Consider the following 17262-nt stretch of genomic DNA (forward strand, 5'->3'; position numbering starts at 1 on the left):
CATTATTACTGCTTGCCTGGAATACTGTATAGTCTTCTAACTTGTCTTCTTACTTCCAGATAACTCCTCATTCATCCTTCATGTAGTATTGTTTATTTCTACTAAATATCCCTCAAGTACACTGATTGTATATGTACCAGCCATATAATATCATCCAGACTTCTCAATATGAAATTCAATACATTACAAAGCCCGACATAAAACTAAAACAAAAACAATCAGTGGTCTTCAGCCTCATCAGAATCACCTTTGGAATTAAAAAAATCATTAAATGCCAAACCTTACTTAACCTGGAAGATTTAAATTTGGTAGCTCTGTTTTGAGGACTGGTTATCTTAATAAAGCCTCCCCAAGTGATCCTGACCAAAGCCGCTGAAAATCATTGCCCTATTTTCCTATCTCCATGACTTGATTACCATTTCACTCCATAGCCAGTATCTTCTTTTCTTTCTTTTTAAAAATATATATATTTTTTATTGATTTCAGAGAGTAAGGGAGAGGAAGAGAGATATATAATCATCAGTAATGAGAAAAACATTGATTGGCTGCCTCTTGCACGCCCCTCACTGGGGATCAAGCCTGCAGGCTGGGCACCAGAAATCAAACCGTGACCTCCTGGTTCATAGGTCGATGCTCAACCACTGAGCCATGCTGGCCAGGCAGTATCTGCTTTTCTTGCTTTCTCTTTCAATACCTTCATATCTTCCAATACCTAGCCCTAATTTTACCTCCTTCGTGAAGTCTTCCTTGTTCCTCCAAGCAGATGTAATTATTCCTTCTATAGTGCAGTCACAGTAAACTTTCATTAGATTACATTTATATCTAACAACCTCTACACAATACAGTTCTTGAAGGCAAGGCTTTTGCTGTTTATAATATAGAAGCCACTCAGTGAAGGTCACTGGCTATTGGGATTATTTGTAGATACATTTTACACTCTCACAATAAGCATGAGTTATGTTTTGCTAATTTAACCAAAGTCCAAAAGCATAAAATGCAGAAGCTTTAATTCCAAAACTATGCTAAATTAAGCTTTGCTAATCATGCTAAGTAGGAGAAAGGAATTAAAAATTTAAATGCCTCTACTGTTTTCAGCAGCAGATGAGCTAATATTAGATATAGTGGTGGATTGGTTCCTTTAACTCCCACACTTCAGGTGTTGTAAAGCACGTGGGTCTCTTTGGATTCCTCATAAAAACAGTCACGTTGGCATGTAGCTATACAATATGCTTTAGTCAGAAACTGTAGTTAGTAAAGCAGTTTTTTAGTAGTTCCTTTGTCACAGGGGAATACTTTTACAAACTCAGACTTGCTGAAATATAGAGCACAGTGTCATTTTAATAGGGAATCAGAGTGTAAGCATAGTGATTTAATGTGGTTACTAGAGGCTGCATCCAAAAACAATTTCTGATTTTTGTCAAACAATCAGCAAGGGAGTGCTTTTTACCTCCTTTTTTGTAACTTCACCAGTTGTATTCTTGTTAAATCTGTAAGCTTTATATTCAGGATTGGATATTTTCCCTACAGTTTTGTGTTAGTATCTGATCAATAAAAATTGTGACTATTTCATTTGGGATATATGCAAATGTATCTGTAGTTAACTTAGTGCCCTTTAAGTTGATTTGTGGTTTTGTTCTATTGAAAGGATATCTATTTTTTCAGCAAACCATTTGGATTTTGTAGCAAGCCTAGTTAAAAAATAAAGGTTTAACCTCTCTGTGCTTTTTATATTTGCTGGTACAAGACATGTTTCTGGTTTATCCCAGGTAAAATTATTAAATGCACAGGAAGACAAAATTTCCTGTGGTCATGAAAGGTATACTAACTGGAAAATAGTCAATACAATCACTTGGCTTTTGGCTTTTTATAAACTCATAGGTTTATAGGGACTTTATGGAACCATCTAGCTCTTTCCCTGACTTCAGTCAGGACTGCAGCTGAACTACTCAAAACCTCTGAAAGCAAAGTCAAATTTCCTTCAGAAAATGTTTCCTATATTTAAAGTTAATCACATTTATTTTTGCGAAGTTATTCCTAGAAAACAGCTGACACCCATAACAGGAATCAAAAGAGAAAATATTGGGAAACATTTGAAGATGGCCAATGAATAATGAATGAGGTTACTTAGGCAGCAGAAAGATTCGTTATCATAGTAAGAAGGAGCAATATCTAGCAAAACCCTGGGAACACCTGGCTAACTTTTCTTGACCAAATAGTAGTAACTTACAATTTGTTCAATATTTGTACAGTTTCCATGCATATCACCTCATTTAATCCTTACAGCAACCCTGTTAGGTGGGTGCTATTAATAGCCCAATTTTATAGATAAGGAAACTAAGCTAAGAAGAATAAATGGTTTGTATTTAAGTACATACCTGGTAAGTGGTACATCTGAGATTTCAGATCCTCTGATGCCAAACCACAGTACCAAAAGCTATTTTTTAAAAATGTTAGTTTTTCAAAGAACACCTAAAAAAGTGTCTGACAAGACAATGGCAGCAGGGTACAAACCAGAAAGGTCACAAAACCTCTCCTGAAGTTTTCCACCAATGGAATGAATAAGTAAAATAAGAGTATTTCAAAAGGCTATTAGGAAATTAATTTATGCATGAAACACTGAATTCTTTAAAGTAAAATGATACACAAGCTCAAGATACTGCTATTTTTTTTTTTTTTTTTGTAGCCAACGTTTTATTTTTATGCCTAGAAAAATACATGGGAGTGCTTAGACTAATGTGCTTGGCAATTTGCTACTTTAGTGATAGTAACATAATCCCAAAAAAGCAAGCACAACTATTTTGTACTTTTTTTTGTTTTATTCAGCAATAAGACCATAATTTTTCATATTTAAGGAAGTATGAAAAATTTGTCGAATTTTAGAAGCTGAATACATGTAGCGTTGGATCAAGGCACATACAAGACTGGCCAAAGGGCGTACAATGCACTTTGGTTTTTTGTTGGAAAAAAAAATCATGGCAACAGAAAATGATGTGGTTTTTAAATAAGTAATAGCTCACAATTCAGTAGGAAGCTAGAAAGAAATGTTACAAGTTCATTACCAGTATGTAATATCTGGAAAACAGTGATAGTAATGGGCAGTAATCTTGATTGTTGTGAAAGTAAATTGAACATTTATGTACAGTGTCAAAACATTTCACATAAACAGAATCTAAGTTTGATTTCTAGTATTTATTTTTCTTTTAAATGCTCACTTATTTAAAGTACTACTTTCTCTGCATTGTTGAGGGGAATTTCTTATTGTTATGCTACCTTTTTAATATGTATAAGGTTTGTTTGACATCCTTTGTGATAAAAAACATTATAAACACTAACAATTATATCTTTAGAGTTCACTTTTCAAAAATGAGTATGGTATAGGCAAAACCAAAATGCAATTCTGATATCTGTGTTCACTATGCTATTCAAGTTTAAGTTCTTATGTTTTTCTAAGTACAAGTTTTTCCCCTAACTTGGAGACATGCTTACTTTATTGTTTTTGTGAAGTCCTTTATTTCAGAGTGTTGTTAATAACAGACCTCACACTCCTTTTAAGCCAGCTGATGTATTCAGTTCAGAAGATATACTTGCTTTCTTAAGGATATCTAGTTTTCTTAGACTGAAAATGGAGATATGCAGCAAGTTTGATATTGCCCATTACTTCACATATTTTGATTTATTGAAAGCCACTGGGATAATACAAATTTAATAATTGGAACATTAATTCATAAATATTTTTTTGAAATTTAATTTTTCTCATTCAGCCAGGTATTATTTTTTACATTTTATTAATACCAAAGTGAAAAATGGCCTGTGCTTATACTACAAGGATCTCATGTGAATGCAGTCCTGATTGTTCAACACAGCAAGAAAATTCACTTTCACAGTCAACAAGTCATCTTACTCAGTAGAACACAAAGTAAATGGTTTATAACTTCAATATTTGCAAGGAAAATACAGTACAAATTACTAAAAAATACTAAAATATAGAATTGTGTTCAGGCATCTCCGCTACATCAATCGCAGCAGTCACCTGAAATTTGAAACTTTTAATAAAAAGTTCTTAAATATAAATTATATGGCAAATGTACAGTACATTGCATTTTTTCAGTCTCTTTTTCCAGTGTTTTGCAGTAGAACAGGGTTCCTACCATCATCTCCCTTAGGTTTAAAAAACCCAAGACATAGTCTGCTGTGAGTCCTCCAGCATCATGAGTGTGAGTGGTCTGAGTCTGGGATACCACTGTCTCTGTAGCTTCGGTTACTACTGCTTTCACTGTGATTGTTTTTGTACAGATTCATTCCATTGGGAGGAAATATGGTATGTATTACAAATTCCTCCTTTGAGATCTGTTCATTGCTTATTGGTAACATTTGAAAAGAAGTCTCCCTGATTTCCAGGATGGAGTTGTCCTTCTTAGTGCCAGCTTCCGCATAGTCATCCTTTCTTCGCCTCCCTTTGCTGTATGCACAGTTCCTTGAGAAGAGCGATCCGTTCCTATGAACATACCAGCACACTAAAGCAAGAAGGGCAATGGTCACCAGAGCCACAGCCCCACCAATAATGGCAGCCAGTGGCCAACTGGGGTTTTTGTAAGGTTCTTTCTCTTGCTCTCGATTAAGGGTGGTTGTAGGGTTGTACATTCGAAGGGGTGCAGTTTCAGTCTCAATACAAACAGGAGTTTCATCAAATAGGTAGAGGTTACTGGTTTCCATGGGAACCAGGCAGACTCGATAGGGTGAATCAGGCTCCAGGGCTGTGACCAGATATTCACTGCGTTCCCCTGTTACAATTGTTTCTGTTATAGATCCAAATGCTGGGCTATGGCCCAGTTTGAGCCAGCTGAGTCTTAAAGCCGTCATAGGTAGGACAAGTTTCCAAGAGATATGAATTGTGTCAGCGGTGACAGATTTCACAGTAATTACAATGGTCTTCCTTGTTGGACTCCCTGTGGTTCGTTGATCCTTAATGAGCTTGGGGCTCTTAATGTCTGGTTGTTTGGTCACTGGAGCAGGCCACTGTCCTTGAGCAGGATACACTGTGTTGGGTATTGCAGTGGTTATCTGAACGGTGCTTACAACTGCACGGTCTTTACAATCAAACAGTTCAGCATTGAGGTCCTTGATAGCCATCCCCCGAACTTTTTCTGGGGCTTGACACATGAGCCCACGCACATTGACCTTCACAGGTAGTGACTGTAACCAGTCACGTACCCATTTCATCTTGCACCCACAATACCAGGGGTTGTTGCGAAGAATCAATTGGGTTATGTTGTCCAAATCATCAAAGATACCCTGAGGTAAATTACTTAGGTTATTATTGGACATATCAAGTCGATACAGCTGCCTTAGATAAGAAAAAGCATTTGGGGGCACCCGGTTGATGTGGTTATCTTGAAGATAAAGCCTCCTCAGGTTTGTACCTGGAAGGTTTACTGGTGCAGCAGTCAGGGAATTCCGCACCAGTGACAATTCTGTTAAGTTGACTAGGTTGAAGAAAACTTTATCACCTAAACCATGGTTGTTCAACAGGTTTCCATCCAAAACCAGGCGTTTTAGGCTGGTGAGACCTTGAAGAGATGGCGATGAGATGGTGGATATGCGATTATCATCCAAGCGTAGTTCTTCTATAGTCCTGGGCAAACCCCAGGGGATTGTGCTAAGGTGATTACGGGATAGGAAAAGCAGTCGGAGATAGTTACTGTCTCGGAATGCCCCCTCTTCGATGCTAACAGCAGAGACGGAGTTATCATCTAAATGCAATTCTTCCAGATAGGGAATTTTTGAAAGTGAATCATAAGTGATGGTCCTTATGTTATTTTCTTGCAAATGTAATTCTTTTACGTACTTTGGTAGGTTGGTAGGAAATTCATCCAAACTATTGTGGTATAGGTATATTCTTTCTACTTTCAGCAAGTTTTTCAAATCTGAAGGAATCCCAGCATTATTTATTTGGTTGTTCTGCAGGTAGAGAGTTGTAGCATCCTCTGGTATTCCTATTGGAATGGATGTCAGAAAGCGATCATTACAGTAAATGAAACCTGCATCACAGCGGCACACAGATGGGCAGGATTTAGCCATAACTGAAAGAGGTGCCACCTGAAGGATCAGCCCAATTTTAGTCCCAATGAGGAAGATGCTCCAGGCTGGGCTGATCATGGTCAGCAGTGTTGAGGTCTTTATACCAGGTAGCTTCAGAGCCCTACAATGCAGTGAATTAAAAAAAAAAAAAGACAGAAAGCAATCAGATCAGCATACTTCAGATTATATTCAAAATAGATGTGGAAATTAAAACATCTATAATCACTTCTAATACTTTAATTTTTTTTTGCATGCTTAGGGTTTTTTTTGCTACCTAACAAACAATGGACACAATCATATAATCTATCTTAAATGTTTCTGATATTAAATTAAGAAGTATCATGTCTCAAACCCATTTGGTTTGAAATGTTAAATATAATTAAAGTTTTGCTGAATATTTGAAAGCAGTTTCATTTGATATCAATTCTGTAGCCAGTCACTGACCAGCCTGATTAAATATTTAATTTTTTCTTAATATTCAGAATGAATTGACACATAAGAATATATTTTGTTTCATTTAAAGATAATAATGTTACTGTTTTTAAAAACCAATTTTTTTTGCCTACTTTTTATGAAGTTGACTGTACAGGAATATAAATGTGTAGTAAAAAAAATCAATTATTTTAGTATTTAGGAATAGGTACACACCTTTTGAGATCTTGAATCCTAGTATAGCTAATTGTTTGCTTTCATTACTTATGTTATTTCTTTTTCTTTTATTATTTTATTAAACATTGCAGATGGGTATTTCTAGCAAGAAAAGCAAAAGAAATATTCTTCATGTACTTTAGGGAAAGAATGAATAATATAGCTAATACATCCAACTAATGAAATTCCATTTCATATTACACTAGGTCTTGCTTTTGTTCCCATTTTGTTATATGTTTTGTACTACATGGTTTAATGGCTTTGGGCACATTTTTTATTATACTCTATCTCACAATATGTTTTCACAATGCATTTATCTTTCTTCAAGTTCTAATCTAGATTATGATTCTACTTTCTTCATGGCTGGAGAATTATAGATTTAGACTAATCTATTGTGTAATATAATTTCTTCTGCACATTTAGGTATTAATTAGCCTTTATAATTTCAGGCATGAAAATAAGACTTCCTACCTTATTGAACGATGTGAGTAAATTTTGCGTGAGTGAAAATCCAATGCACATATATTATTTTCCTGGTGAGGGGATGGGACTTATAAACTCTTGTTTAGTCCTTGGAAATGCTCTTCACTGTTTATTCAAGTAATCCTATGACGCACACACCTCCAGATCAGGCTCGCTGTTGTCAATGAACATTCCAGCTGTGGTTCAGCATGGTGGGCAAGCTCATTAAAGTGGGGGCCAGAAACAATTCAGCTTCCTGTTACTATGTAGAACACATGGCTTCCTATGTATTTTTTTTCTTTCTGATAGAGTTTCTGTGTGAAGGTTTCTTTTGTGTAGCTTAATTCCCTTAGTGGAAATTGCTTTCTTTGAAATTCTTATTGGCTCTTCTGTGCAATGTGTTCAGAGATAGTAACTTCAGATCCTCATGAAGAAAGCCATTCATGATGCTAAGGCCTGTATAGTAATAGGTTTTTCTGGCAGTTACCCCCCACCTTTATTCCCATCCAGGGTTATCCAAGTATAAACTTTGTACAGTAGCTACATCCTGAGGTATGATTACCTGCTGTGAAATAGCTATTTCCAGCTTTTGCTTCTTGCTGCTTTCTTAGAATATCTGGTGTAGTCACGTTATGCAAGAACAGGTATTCTTTTTTAAGAGGTAAAGAAAACTTAATTCAAATATTCTTCATGGAAAAAAAGGAAGCATAATAGATTTCCTTTATATTTCTCTTCCTTAAAGCATACTGGGTCTGAGCATCTCCTGTGAAAGTAAAATGTTTTAATGAACTTCTAATAATGAACTTTAACATATTTGAGAGACTTCCTAGAAAATTTAACTTTAATTCTTTCTTTAAGCAAAACATCTTTTATCACAGTAGTTAGTGAAAAGGGATAAGATGAGCTCTTTGTTTTTTACATCCCGTTTTATTATATTAATAAAGTAAGAGATGAAGTTGAGATTGTCACCAAACAGATAATTTCTGTTAACTGTTCATTAATGTCATTTTGAATTAAACACAGAGCAAAGTTTCATTTAAGAGGCAGTAAGCCCATTCCATGGCTTTGGAATTCAGGTCAGGCCAATCTTTAAGAGTTCACTTTTAAATCTTAGATATAAAATGATATAAAGTATATAAAAAGAAGAAAACAATTATATGTCAAAGAGGTGAGTAAATACATAACAAGGATTTTTTTACAGAAATACCATGGTGACTTTTTAAACATTTCTGGACATGGTTTTACAAAATTATACAATCCACAATTGAAAGAGTTGAAAAAATTTTACTTTAGACACTTATCTTTTGATTTGCTCAATGCCCTGTTTAATTTTTCCCGTGGGCCTCAGTTTTCCCAAGTGCAGAATGTGCACTCCATCACCTTCCTCCTTGGAGGGGTTTTTGAGTTGCTGATTTTAAAACTCCAGTTATCAGGTTTTCTTGGCCAAAAGTCATAATTTCTTTTACAGGAGAATATAATTTTATTTTATTTTAGCAAATGGAATTTGAAAACTCTGTATTTGGAGTAGAAGGGACAGTATTTCCATCAGTATCCTTGGAATGACCATTAGGAAAGCATATCAAACCTGACAAGGCATTTCTCTCTAGGCTCCAATATGGACAGGCAAAATTCCAACAAGTGTATTTTTCATTTCTGAAACAAGGCTTAAGCCTTGACCAAAGAGATCACTGATTTTAATGATGACTGCTTTGTCCATTACCTAATATACATGAAGTGTTTTTGGGTTGTTTTTTTTTTTTGGTGGATGGGGGAGGTGGGTAGGATCAGTATCTGTAATCCAGGGTTACCTGCTCAGTGGCTTTCTGTATATGTAGGGAACATCTGAGTATCATGGAAATATTTGACCCTGAAATTAAGGAAAAAAAGCAGAAGCAATTTGCTTCTTCCCCTGTAATTACCTAGCACCCAACAAGGATAGCATCTGTTCCAGAATTCAAACACAACTGAAAGTGAATGTTAAACAAGGCCAAATTTTGTGTTTCTGGTTGTTTTGGAAAATTTAGTTTATTTTAATTTGTTATCAGATACCAATGCTATCATAAACTGCATTAACAAAAGAAAACTTTAAACAATTACAGATAAATTTAATTTATTATTTAGGCAACGTGAAACAAATATAGCAGTTAGCAGTTGGATAAAGTAGTCTCAAGTGGGTATTGCAATGTGCCCACAGAGGAATGTTTAAATGATTTATTGTTTAATGTGAAGTTTTACTGTGATACCTTCAGGGCTTTGCTCATTATTGTTGTTGAATTTCTACAGTGCATTTTTTTTTCTTGAAAACTGTTGCTTTTTCAGTATGTGAAAATGGAAAACCAAAATGTTGAAATTATAATGAAAAAGTTACTTTAAAGAGTTTCTGCTGTAAATGTTTTATAAGCTTGAAAATCATTCAAAGTATAAGATAGTTTGGTTAATTTAAGCTTAGAAAAACAATTACTTTTGTTAAATTGAATTAGAAACTAATTAAAAAACAATATAAAAATCTTAAGTGAGAACCTGCTTAAAATGTTACCAATAATCAGGCATTTCTCATACTCGAGTACATACTCCAAAGTTGAGAAGATGATGCTGATGAATGGAGATTTTTAAATTGCTTATTGTTCGAGTCAGGTCAGCCACAATTATGTCTAAGGTGATAATTAATGATAATCAGAGATAAAGCTTATATCTAACTATAAATATTTCACCAAATCAAGCTCTAAGAAAAAAAATACATATTGATTGATTGACTTACACATTTTTAATATAGAAAAAGGAAAACAAATTCTAAGTGGTGTGAACAGAAGGAAGATTAATGTGTTGATATTCCCTTTTTTACCATTGTGAAGCTGCTCCCTCTGCTCCGTTTGATATGTAAACTTACGTTGCCATTAATACAACAGTGGTAATAATGTGGGATTAATGGAAAGCCTTAAATCTCATTAAATTCTTGGAAAATGCCATTCCCTTCTCCCCTAAACTGCATTAAAACAAGAGGCAAAAACATCAAACAGGCTTCTCTGGAGAGAAGGATACTCTTTCAGACATGAAGATTCCCTCCCCAATCCTTACTCCCTTTACTTGAGCTCAAAACAGTTCAATTCATGTTTGATTTTTTTTTTTACATCTTCTCCTTCCCTTTTATATTTGAAACTATAGTGCTAACCAGCTTTTGCACATCAAAGGCTGTAAAGATCTCTCCATCCAAAACAAGCAATCCTTTCCCCAAGCTTAGACTTCCTTCTTTCTGCCCTGGCTCTACATATTCACCCCCTTGGAGACATGTAGGTGAATGTGAATGATGAAAGGAAAAATGACCCCCACTGGCATGGACACTGTGGCCCAGGTTTCCACAACATGGACTTCAGAGCCTTTATGTCTGCGTAGGCTTGAAAGAGGCCATTACTTCTGAACAACAACAAAAAAAAGATCTTTTAGAAAAATATTGTTAATGGGGTAACTTGGGGAAAAATATAAATGGAGACCTGGCTACTTAAAGAAATGTTTTAAAATTATTTTTAAATGGAATTAGTAATTTAGTATGTTGTATTTAAAGCTGTAGCAAAATGAAGAAAAACATAATCACTTCACTGGTAAATCAAATTTTTAATAGGGATCTTTTTTATTCAGTTTATTTTTATAAATAAAAATTGTGGAGTTTTTTTAAATTGCATTTATAATGTAATCATCAAGTCTGAAAAAACTCCAATTTATTTTCATGATACACCTAAGAAAGTATGTAAATAGATAAGCATGCTATCATTTTTAGATATTTTATGAAAATTAATTTAAGAAGTTGAATCTGAATAGAAAACTGGTATTTAAATAAAATCAAGAAATTGGGGCAATCTACATGTTAATGTGATTCCTTCTCTTTTCCTCTGCAATATTTTGAAGGTGGGAATGTTTGAGATGAGGAGGTATTTTCTTGTTTTGATCACTTAGATGAAGGTTATATTATATACTGATATTGCTAACTCCCTAAATCCTTTATTTGCCACCTTTGATTTAAATTGATTTTTATTTGACATCATTGCTTATTTTAAAAAATCTTAAAGCAAGTATAGTTTTGAGATAGTTTATTTTAGTTTATTTTAATGACTTGCTGCGCATAATTATTTCCTAATGCTGATAATTTTTTAAAATATTAAATCTAAAAGTAGAATGGCATGTAGAACTTTTAATCCAAGTTAACTGCATTATTATTTTGAGTAAAACCTTGAGATTGAGGAAAAACCACATGCTTAATCAAATTTATCTAAATCTTTGAATATTTCTAGGTAAATTGGATTTTACACAATCGTAATCCAGAGTATTAGGAAAGCAGTTTACTTATGAAGGCTTAAATTGCTGCTAGCAAAAGCACAACAAAATTATCAACCTACGAATGCTAAGTCTTTGTAAGGACATGGTATTTCAAATAAACTACATATATGGTTAAACTGACAAACTGGAGAACATCAGGTTAGTTGATAGTGACAGCAAAATGCTTTCTAAGCAGCCTGTCTGGTAGTTACATTTTCCATGATCATCAGATTTCAGGAAAGTTCCAATTCTTTTGTTTAATGCCAGGCAAGCAGAAGGACTTCTAACTCTCCTCATGAGAGTCATGAAGTCTGAAGGGTTTGCTGAGAGCCAGAGAAGCAAGTGTGCCTTTTCAGACTTGGTTTTATGCAGACAGTTTTCTAGCCTGAAGAAACTTCTGTTTCATTTGTGCAGTGTAGGGAAAAGCGTTCCTAATCAAAGGATTTTTACTTTCACCCTTTATGCTACTGATTCTTTTCCCCAACAGGTTTGTGATAAAGTATATCTAATTCTGCTTCATTTATTTTGGCTTGTGAAGTTAAATGTTGCATCCTTAAAACCAAAAGGCAAGCTGGGATGTTATCTTTCGTCAGAGTGAATGCTGCTCCCTTTTATGATATTAAAGCCAGACTAAATAAACTAGAGAACTAAGACTTGTAAGATTGAATAAGATATTAATTTTAGAGAGTGGCAAAGGTGAGCAGTAGAGAGCTTGGGCAGAGGACATGCTCTAAGTTTGCATTGACTTTGAGCAGCTACAATTAAAACTATGCTTGCTTTTGTTAAGCAAATATTTTCCCATTGCAAACTTGAAACTCCGTTTTCAGTGTTGTGAGTACAATTTGGTTGTTGTGCTTAAAATTTCTAATATTCAAATTTCCATACACTAGTACAACAACTATTTGGCTCTACTGTGTGCCAAGCACTGTGCTGGCTGGTGAGAACATCCAAGATCATAAAACACCTTGTTTTCTCATGTTAGAGTAGCATGTTATTGATTTAAACCAAATGTAACAGGAAAAAAACCACACCAAATAAAACAGCAATGCATAAACTGATCAATCCACAGGCCAGTGGCACACTTTAAAAATGGTTTTTAACCAAATATGGTCTGTGGGTTTTCTTTTCAAAGTTGCCACGGTAACTTGTGCACATGGAAAGTGAAAGAATAAAGAACAAAAGCTGTCATTGTCTGTCAGTGTGAGAGCAATTTCTCCCTCCTCTCATTTAAGCACACTAATACCTGCAGCGAGCTTTTTATACACTCCTGACACCTGATTTTGGGGGCTAGGAAGGAGATCATGCATATGCAAAACAAATGCAACTTTAGCTTCTGCTTAAATTATATTTCATTCATTTTTCTTTAAGATCAGTTTTCTCTAGTGTTCTTGTCGATAGACAAATCAAAGTCCTGAAACCCGCTCTTGGGTGCGATATAAACATGGTTTTCAAAACTGTGTTTTAGTATGATGTTTTACCAAGTTTAGTGATGTTGATCTGCTTTCTGAAACTGGAAAATGCTTTCTGAAATGTATATTTCTATTTTGGTTCTTAAGAGAAAGAAGGGTTTTGTGGTTTGTTTGTTGTTGTTTTTTCCCCAGAAGGCATTTACAAACCATCTCTCTGTTGGAAATTGGTTTGTTGACTTACAAGTTTTTGAAATGGTAGAATGTTAGAAGGAGTTGAGAAACAGCCCTTTTTATGCACTAAAGAGGAAAATGCAGTTTTGAGAATTAATATTGCTGAGAGATTTACTATAGAGTTTTTGCCCACTGGGGGGTGGTACACGCTACCAGAACACTGCTTTCAGAAACCACAAGTCAGATGTGGGCTGCTGCCGGCCAGTTTTTCTCTGGTTTAATTACAACAAAGCCTCCCGTTGAGAAGAACAGTGAAGGCCTCTGGGGCAAAAGGTGGGGGGCGGGGGGTGGCGGGGTGGGGGGAGTGGTGAGAGGGAAAGGAGAATGAAGGGAAAAAAGGAGGGAAGAAATTACAGCCTTTGAGAAATTTACTGCATTTTATTTTCCTCATTGATTTCATTTATGATGGTCTTCCTTTGACTTTCACCAATTATTTATAATGCTATTAAAAAAAAAAACACTGGTTGAATAAAAGAATATTTGGGGGCTTTATACAGAATTTTTAAGTTAGCTCTAGATCTTGCCATTAGTCACATTCTTTGTTTAGTAGCCCACCCACCTTTAAAAAGGGGAGGAAAGTTAAGATTAACTGAAATGGCAGTTTTAAACCAAATTTTTAAAAAATGACTACATTTAATATTGGTATGAACATTGGCATATTAAAAATAAAAAGCAGAAAGAAGAGGTATTTACATGCTATTAATACAAGGCAAGTTCTCTGCTACTGATTTTTGTAGGGTTTAAAATTATTGAAAATCATCCAGAAAGAGGAGGCAGCCTTAGGTTGTGTGGCCAAGAAAAGCACAGACAAACCTCTCTGCAGTGCTCTTGCATGTTTCAAGCTGATAATTGTATTTTTCATCTGGAGACACTGAGCTTTCATTAGGGTCTTGTATCCCTAGGCGGGAGATGCTGAACATAATTGGAGTTTCTATTTGATTGGGCAATATAGTCTAGAGAAGAAACTGGGGTAAAGATAATTAATAGGTTGCTAACAAAGTCTGACAGCCACAAGATTTCAACCAAATTTATTTCACACCACCTCATTTAGCTCTGAAAAAGTTTTGATAGAATTGGTAGCTCCTTAATTAACACTTGAAAGCAAAAGAAACATACCTTCTATTTTGCTGCCACATTCAGTTATGACAAAATTTCTTACAGTTTTTCTTCTTTTTTGTAAAAACTTTATTTGCTGCCCAATTATGTATTTCACAAATGTTAATGTTTAGGAAGTATTTATTTAATTGGGCATTTTGAACCTAACCATAATTGATTTAAAAGGTGTGTGTGTGTGGGGGCGGGTAGAGGAGCAGAGAAATGAAAAGCCCAATTAATACATGATGGTTAGTATCCTACAGGAACACAGTATTTATGAAATCATTATGTTTATTCATTTAATAATATCTTTGCTGATCCTTCAGCTTGATGTGTTTTGGAAGCTCCGTATTTAAAAATTTATGATGTGACTTTTTTACTTAAATACGTGCAATCACATTTTTTGTAACCTTGTTTTTCTATCTCAGGCTAATAAATGCATGTGTGTATGTATGTGTGTATATGTTGTGGTGCACACACACATATATTTGCAAACTAAATGGCATATCTCTCATTTAATCTTCTTATAGATTAAAACCATGATATATTAATATTGGTGGTAATGATAATATTAATATTTTGTGTTACTTTTAAAAGATTAATTTCTTTCTTTACTCATTTCAAAAGAGACAAGTATCAGTCATCTGTCACTTTGGGACAGCATTATGATCATATCTGAAAACAAAATCATTCTTTATGTTTATGTTGGTCAGGATATGCTTATACAATTAGCGATAAAAGAAAGGCATTGCTACCACTGACTCACTTTTCTAGTGATTTTATTCATGTTGTTTCCTGCTAATGAAATAACATATGTGCATTTTAGAGCAGATAGGTTTATTAAGAAAATTTGAAATAGCTAATTTTTAAAGCCATGTGAGAATTTGGTTCTACAATTGGCAAATATCAATGATTCATGTTCCTTTTACTGCTAAATAAATAAATAATTAAAAATACCCCCACTCCCCAATATTGACAAAATACAGGCCTGTTGCACTCTTTACCTCAGTGCAACCATTTTGTTTCAGACCTAATTCATTGAAAAAAAAAATTAAAAGAAGATACATTTAACTACTTTTTGAAAGCTTTGTTGTATTTCTTTCAATACAATAAAATTTTCCTATTATAAGTTGCAAGTGAATGGATAGTCTACGTACCCCATTTGATGAGGGCTCTATTCATTTTCCCCCCACCACCCCAAACTCCTTGCATACATCAGGCATAGCTTCCAGACTCAGCTTTGTTAGTTTTTCTGAGTAGACTTTGCCAATTATCATGCTAGTCACATACTGCATTTGCCCAAGCGATGGATTTTGGCTTTGTGCAGGAGAGGAGATATGGTTTGGAAGAGAGTCTCCCTCTCCTCCGAGTTGAATTAACTAGTTGAGATTTGCAAGCCTGAAATGCTCGAAGTGGCTCTGGCAGGATAGCAGTGCCAGCTTTAAAATCTAGGTGTAGCTGTTAATCCTTACAGAGGCAAAGAAGTCGCCAGGAGTAGCTCAGCTCGCTGTGAGCAAGATGTATGCTTTTCATGTACTGCGTACTCATGGGCTGAGAGATTATTGATTTTCTTTCACAGTTGTAAAAACAGCAATTGGTGATCATGCCACACATATAGTACACACCAAGTTAGCAAGACCTTTCGCTTTCCTCTCTGTGGAAAAAAAATCTGCCTTGTATTCTTTGATATTTAACATTTAACTTTCCAATTTAATGTCCTCCATAAGACTCTTTAAATAGTAACTACAAGAGCCAGAACATAGCTGTTTATTATTATCTTTTTCTTTTTTTTTTATGAAAGGAGGTTTTAAGTAACTTCTTGCATTTGGCTATATAGTCAAATTTTTCCTTGCTGGCTGGCATGCACGTATATTGCTGGAACTGGTGAGAGAGTAAACATTTGGATTTGGATGCCTCGTGGTACCAAGTCATTTCTTTATAGAGAGCAAAAACCAAGCAAACTTTCTGGGACAATCATAAGTAAAAATATGGGAAACACTTACCAGGAAGACGAGGAAAAGCAATTCCATATATACTGCCGCTATAGCTGTGTAATTCCACTGACTGGGACCTGGAGTGATAACCCTCCCCCTCTCCCAAGCTCCGCGTCCAGTGCACACAAAGCCCACGGCAGATGCAGGCTGAGCTGTCCTGCTTCGGAGCACTCCTACACTGAGGAGTGAGCGAGGGAGAGCATTCCAGTTTACTGCTCACAGCCCACCTCCAAGTCTGAAGTTAAAGCTTCACCTCGCAGTGGTTGAAGAAGGGGGTGATGTCATAGATGGGCAGGACTTAAATCGAGCTCTCGTTCAGTGAGGTAACTGGATAATCAGGCAGATGGGCTTTGCAAACGCTAGAGGGAGTGAGAGAAGCCAAAATGAGCCCCTCAGCCTGCCAAGGCCAGGATGGCATTTGGTTTGTAGGCAGCCCTTTGGAATCTCAACATTTTCTAAAGTTGTACTACAACAAGGTAGTGGAAGCAAGCTTCTAAAAAAAAATGCAAGCATGTTTAGAAGCATATTTATAATATTACAATAGAAAAAAGTGCTTCTTTTTAAGCATCTGTATTATATTAAAATCCTTTTATTTTCATTATTAACAAGTTATAATAATGTTATAATTATGAAGCCTAGTAATCCCAACTGTGAATATTTATTATACAAATAAATAGAAAGAAGGTTCAAATAAATAACTTATTTATTTAAGGGAAGGAGATCATATTTTCAATTATGATTTTCATAGCCTGCTTTCTGCTATTTAATCAGTAATTGCTTTGGGCTCATAAGTGTTTTACTTTTAAATGTTGCTGGGAAGAATTTTGCTTTTATATTTACCTGGAAGGCAATTTTCTTAAACTAATATTATTTGTTTTATCCTTAGAGGTTCACAACATTCTTCTTTGCATTTTTTGTTTGTTTCTTTGTTTCTAGGAATGTGTTTTTTGTTTTTTTTTTCTAAAGGAAGACAGCTAATTGTCTTTTCCAGGAGTATTTGATTATGGCCTCTTCATTAGCTTCATTTACTTTCTCTA

The 17262-nt window shown here is 35.0% G+C and overlaps 2 protein-coding genes across 7 annotated transcripts in view; one reads left to right on the forward strand and one right to left on the reverse strand.

Moving 5' to 3' along the window:
• The window catches only part of MACROD2 (mono-ADP ribosylhydrolase 2), a 1970509-nt gene that overhangs the window by 289178 nt on the left and 1664069 nt on the right, over nucleotides 1-17262 (forward strand). The window lies entirely within an intron of this gene.
• FLRT3 (fibronectin leucine rich transmembrane protein 3) lies at nucleotides 2001-16462 on the reverse strand. 3 transcript variants are annotated; one of them, XM_080685419.1, is made up of 3 exons: nucleotides 16235-16462; nucleotides 7751-7951; nucleotides 2001-6199 (listed from the first exon to the last, which is right to left on the reverse strand). In XM_080685419.1, the coding sequence occupies exon 3, from the start codon at nucleotides 6154-6156 to the stop codon at nucleotides 4207-4209; it is 1950 nt and encodes a 649-aa protein (XP_080541545.1). In that variant the 5' UTR covers nucleotides 6157-6199; nucleotides 7751-7951; nucleotides 16235-16462; the 3' UTR covers nucleotides 2001-4206. The 3 variants fall into 3 exon arrangements, with proteins under 3 accessions (XP_080541545.1, XP_080541546.1, XP_080541547.1); XM_080685420.1 differs by having other exon boundaries at nucleotides 2680-6199; nucleotides 7198-7951; XM_080685421.1 differs by lacking the exon at nucleotides 7751-7951 and having other exon boundaries at nucleotides 2680-6199.

The sequence above is a fragment of the Plecotus auritus genome, assembly GCF_963455305.1.
Source record: "Plecotus auritus genome assembly, chromosome: 8".
Lineage (NCBI taxonomy): Eukaryota > Metazoa > Chordata > Mammalia > Chiroptera > Vespertilionidae > Plecotus > Plecotus auritus.

Coding starts and splice junctions, on each gene's coding strand:
- FLRT3 (XM_080685419.1), bottom strand. CDS start 6,156: ATGATCAGCCCAGCCTGGAGCATCTTCCTCATTGGGACTAAAATTGGG.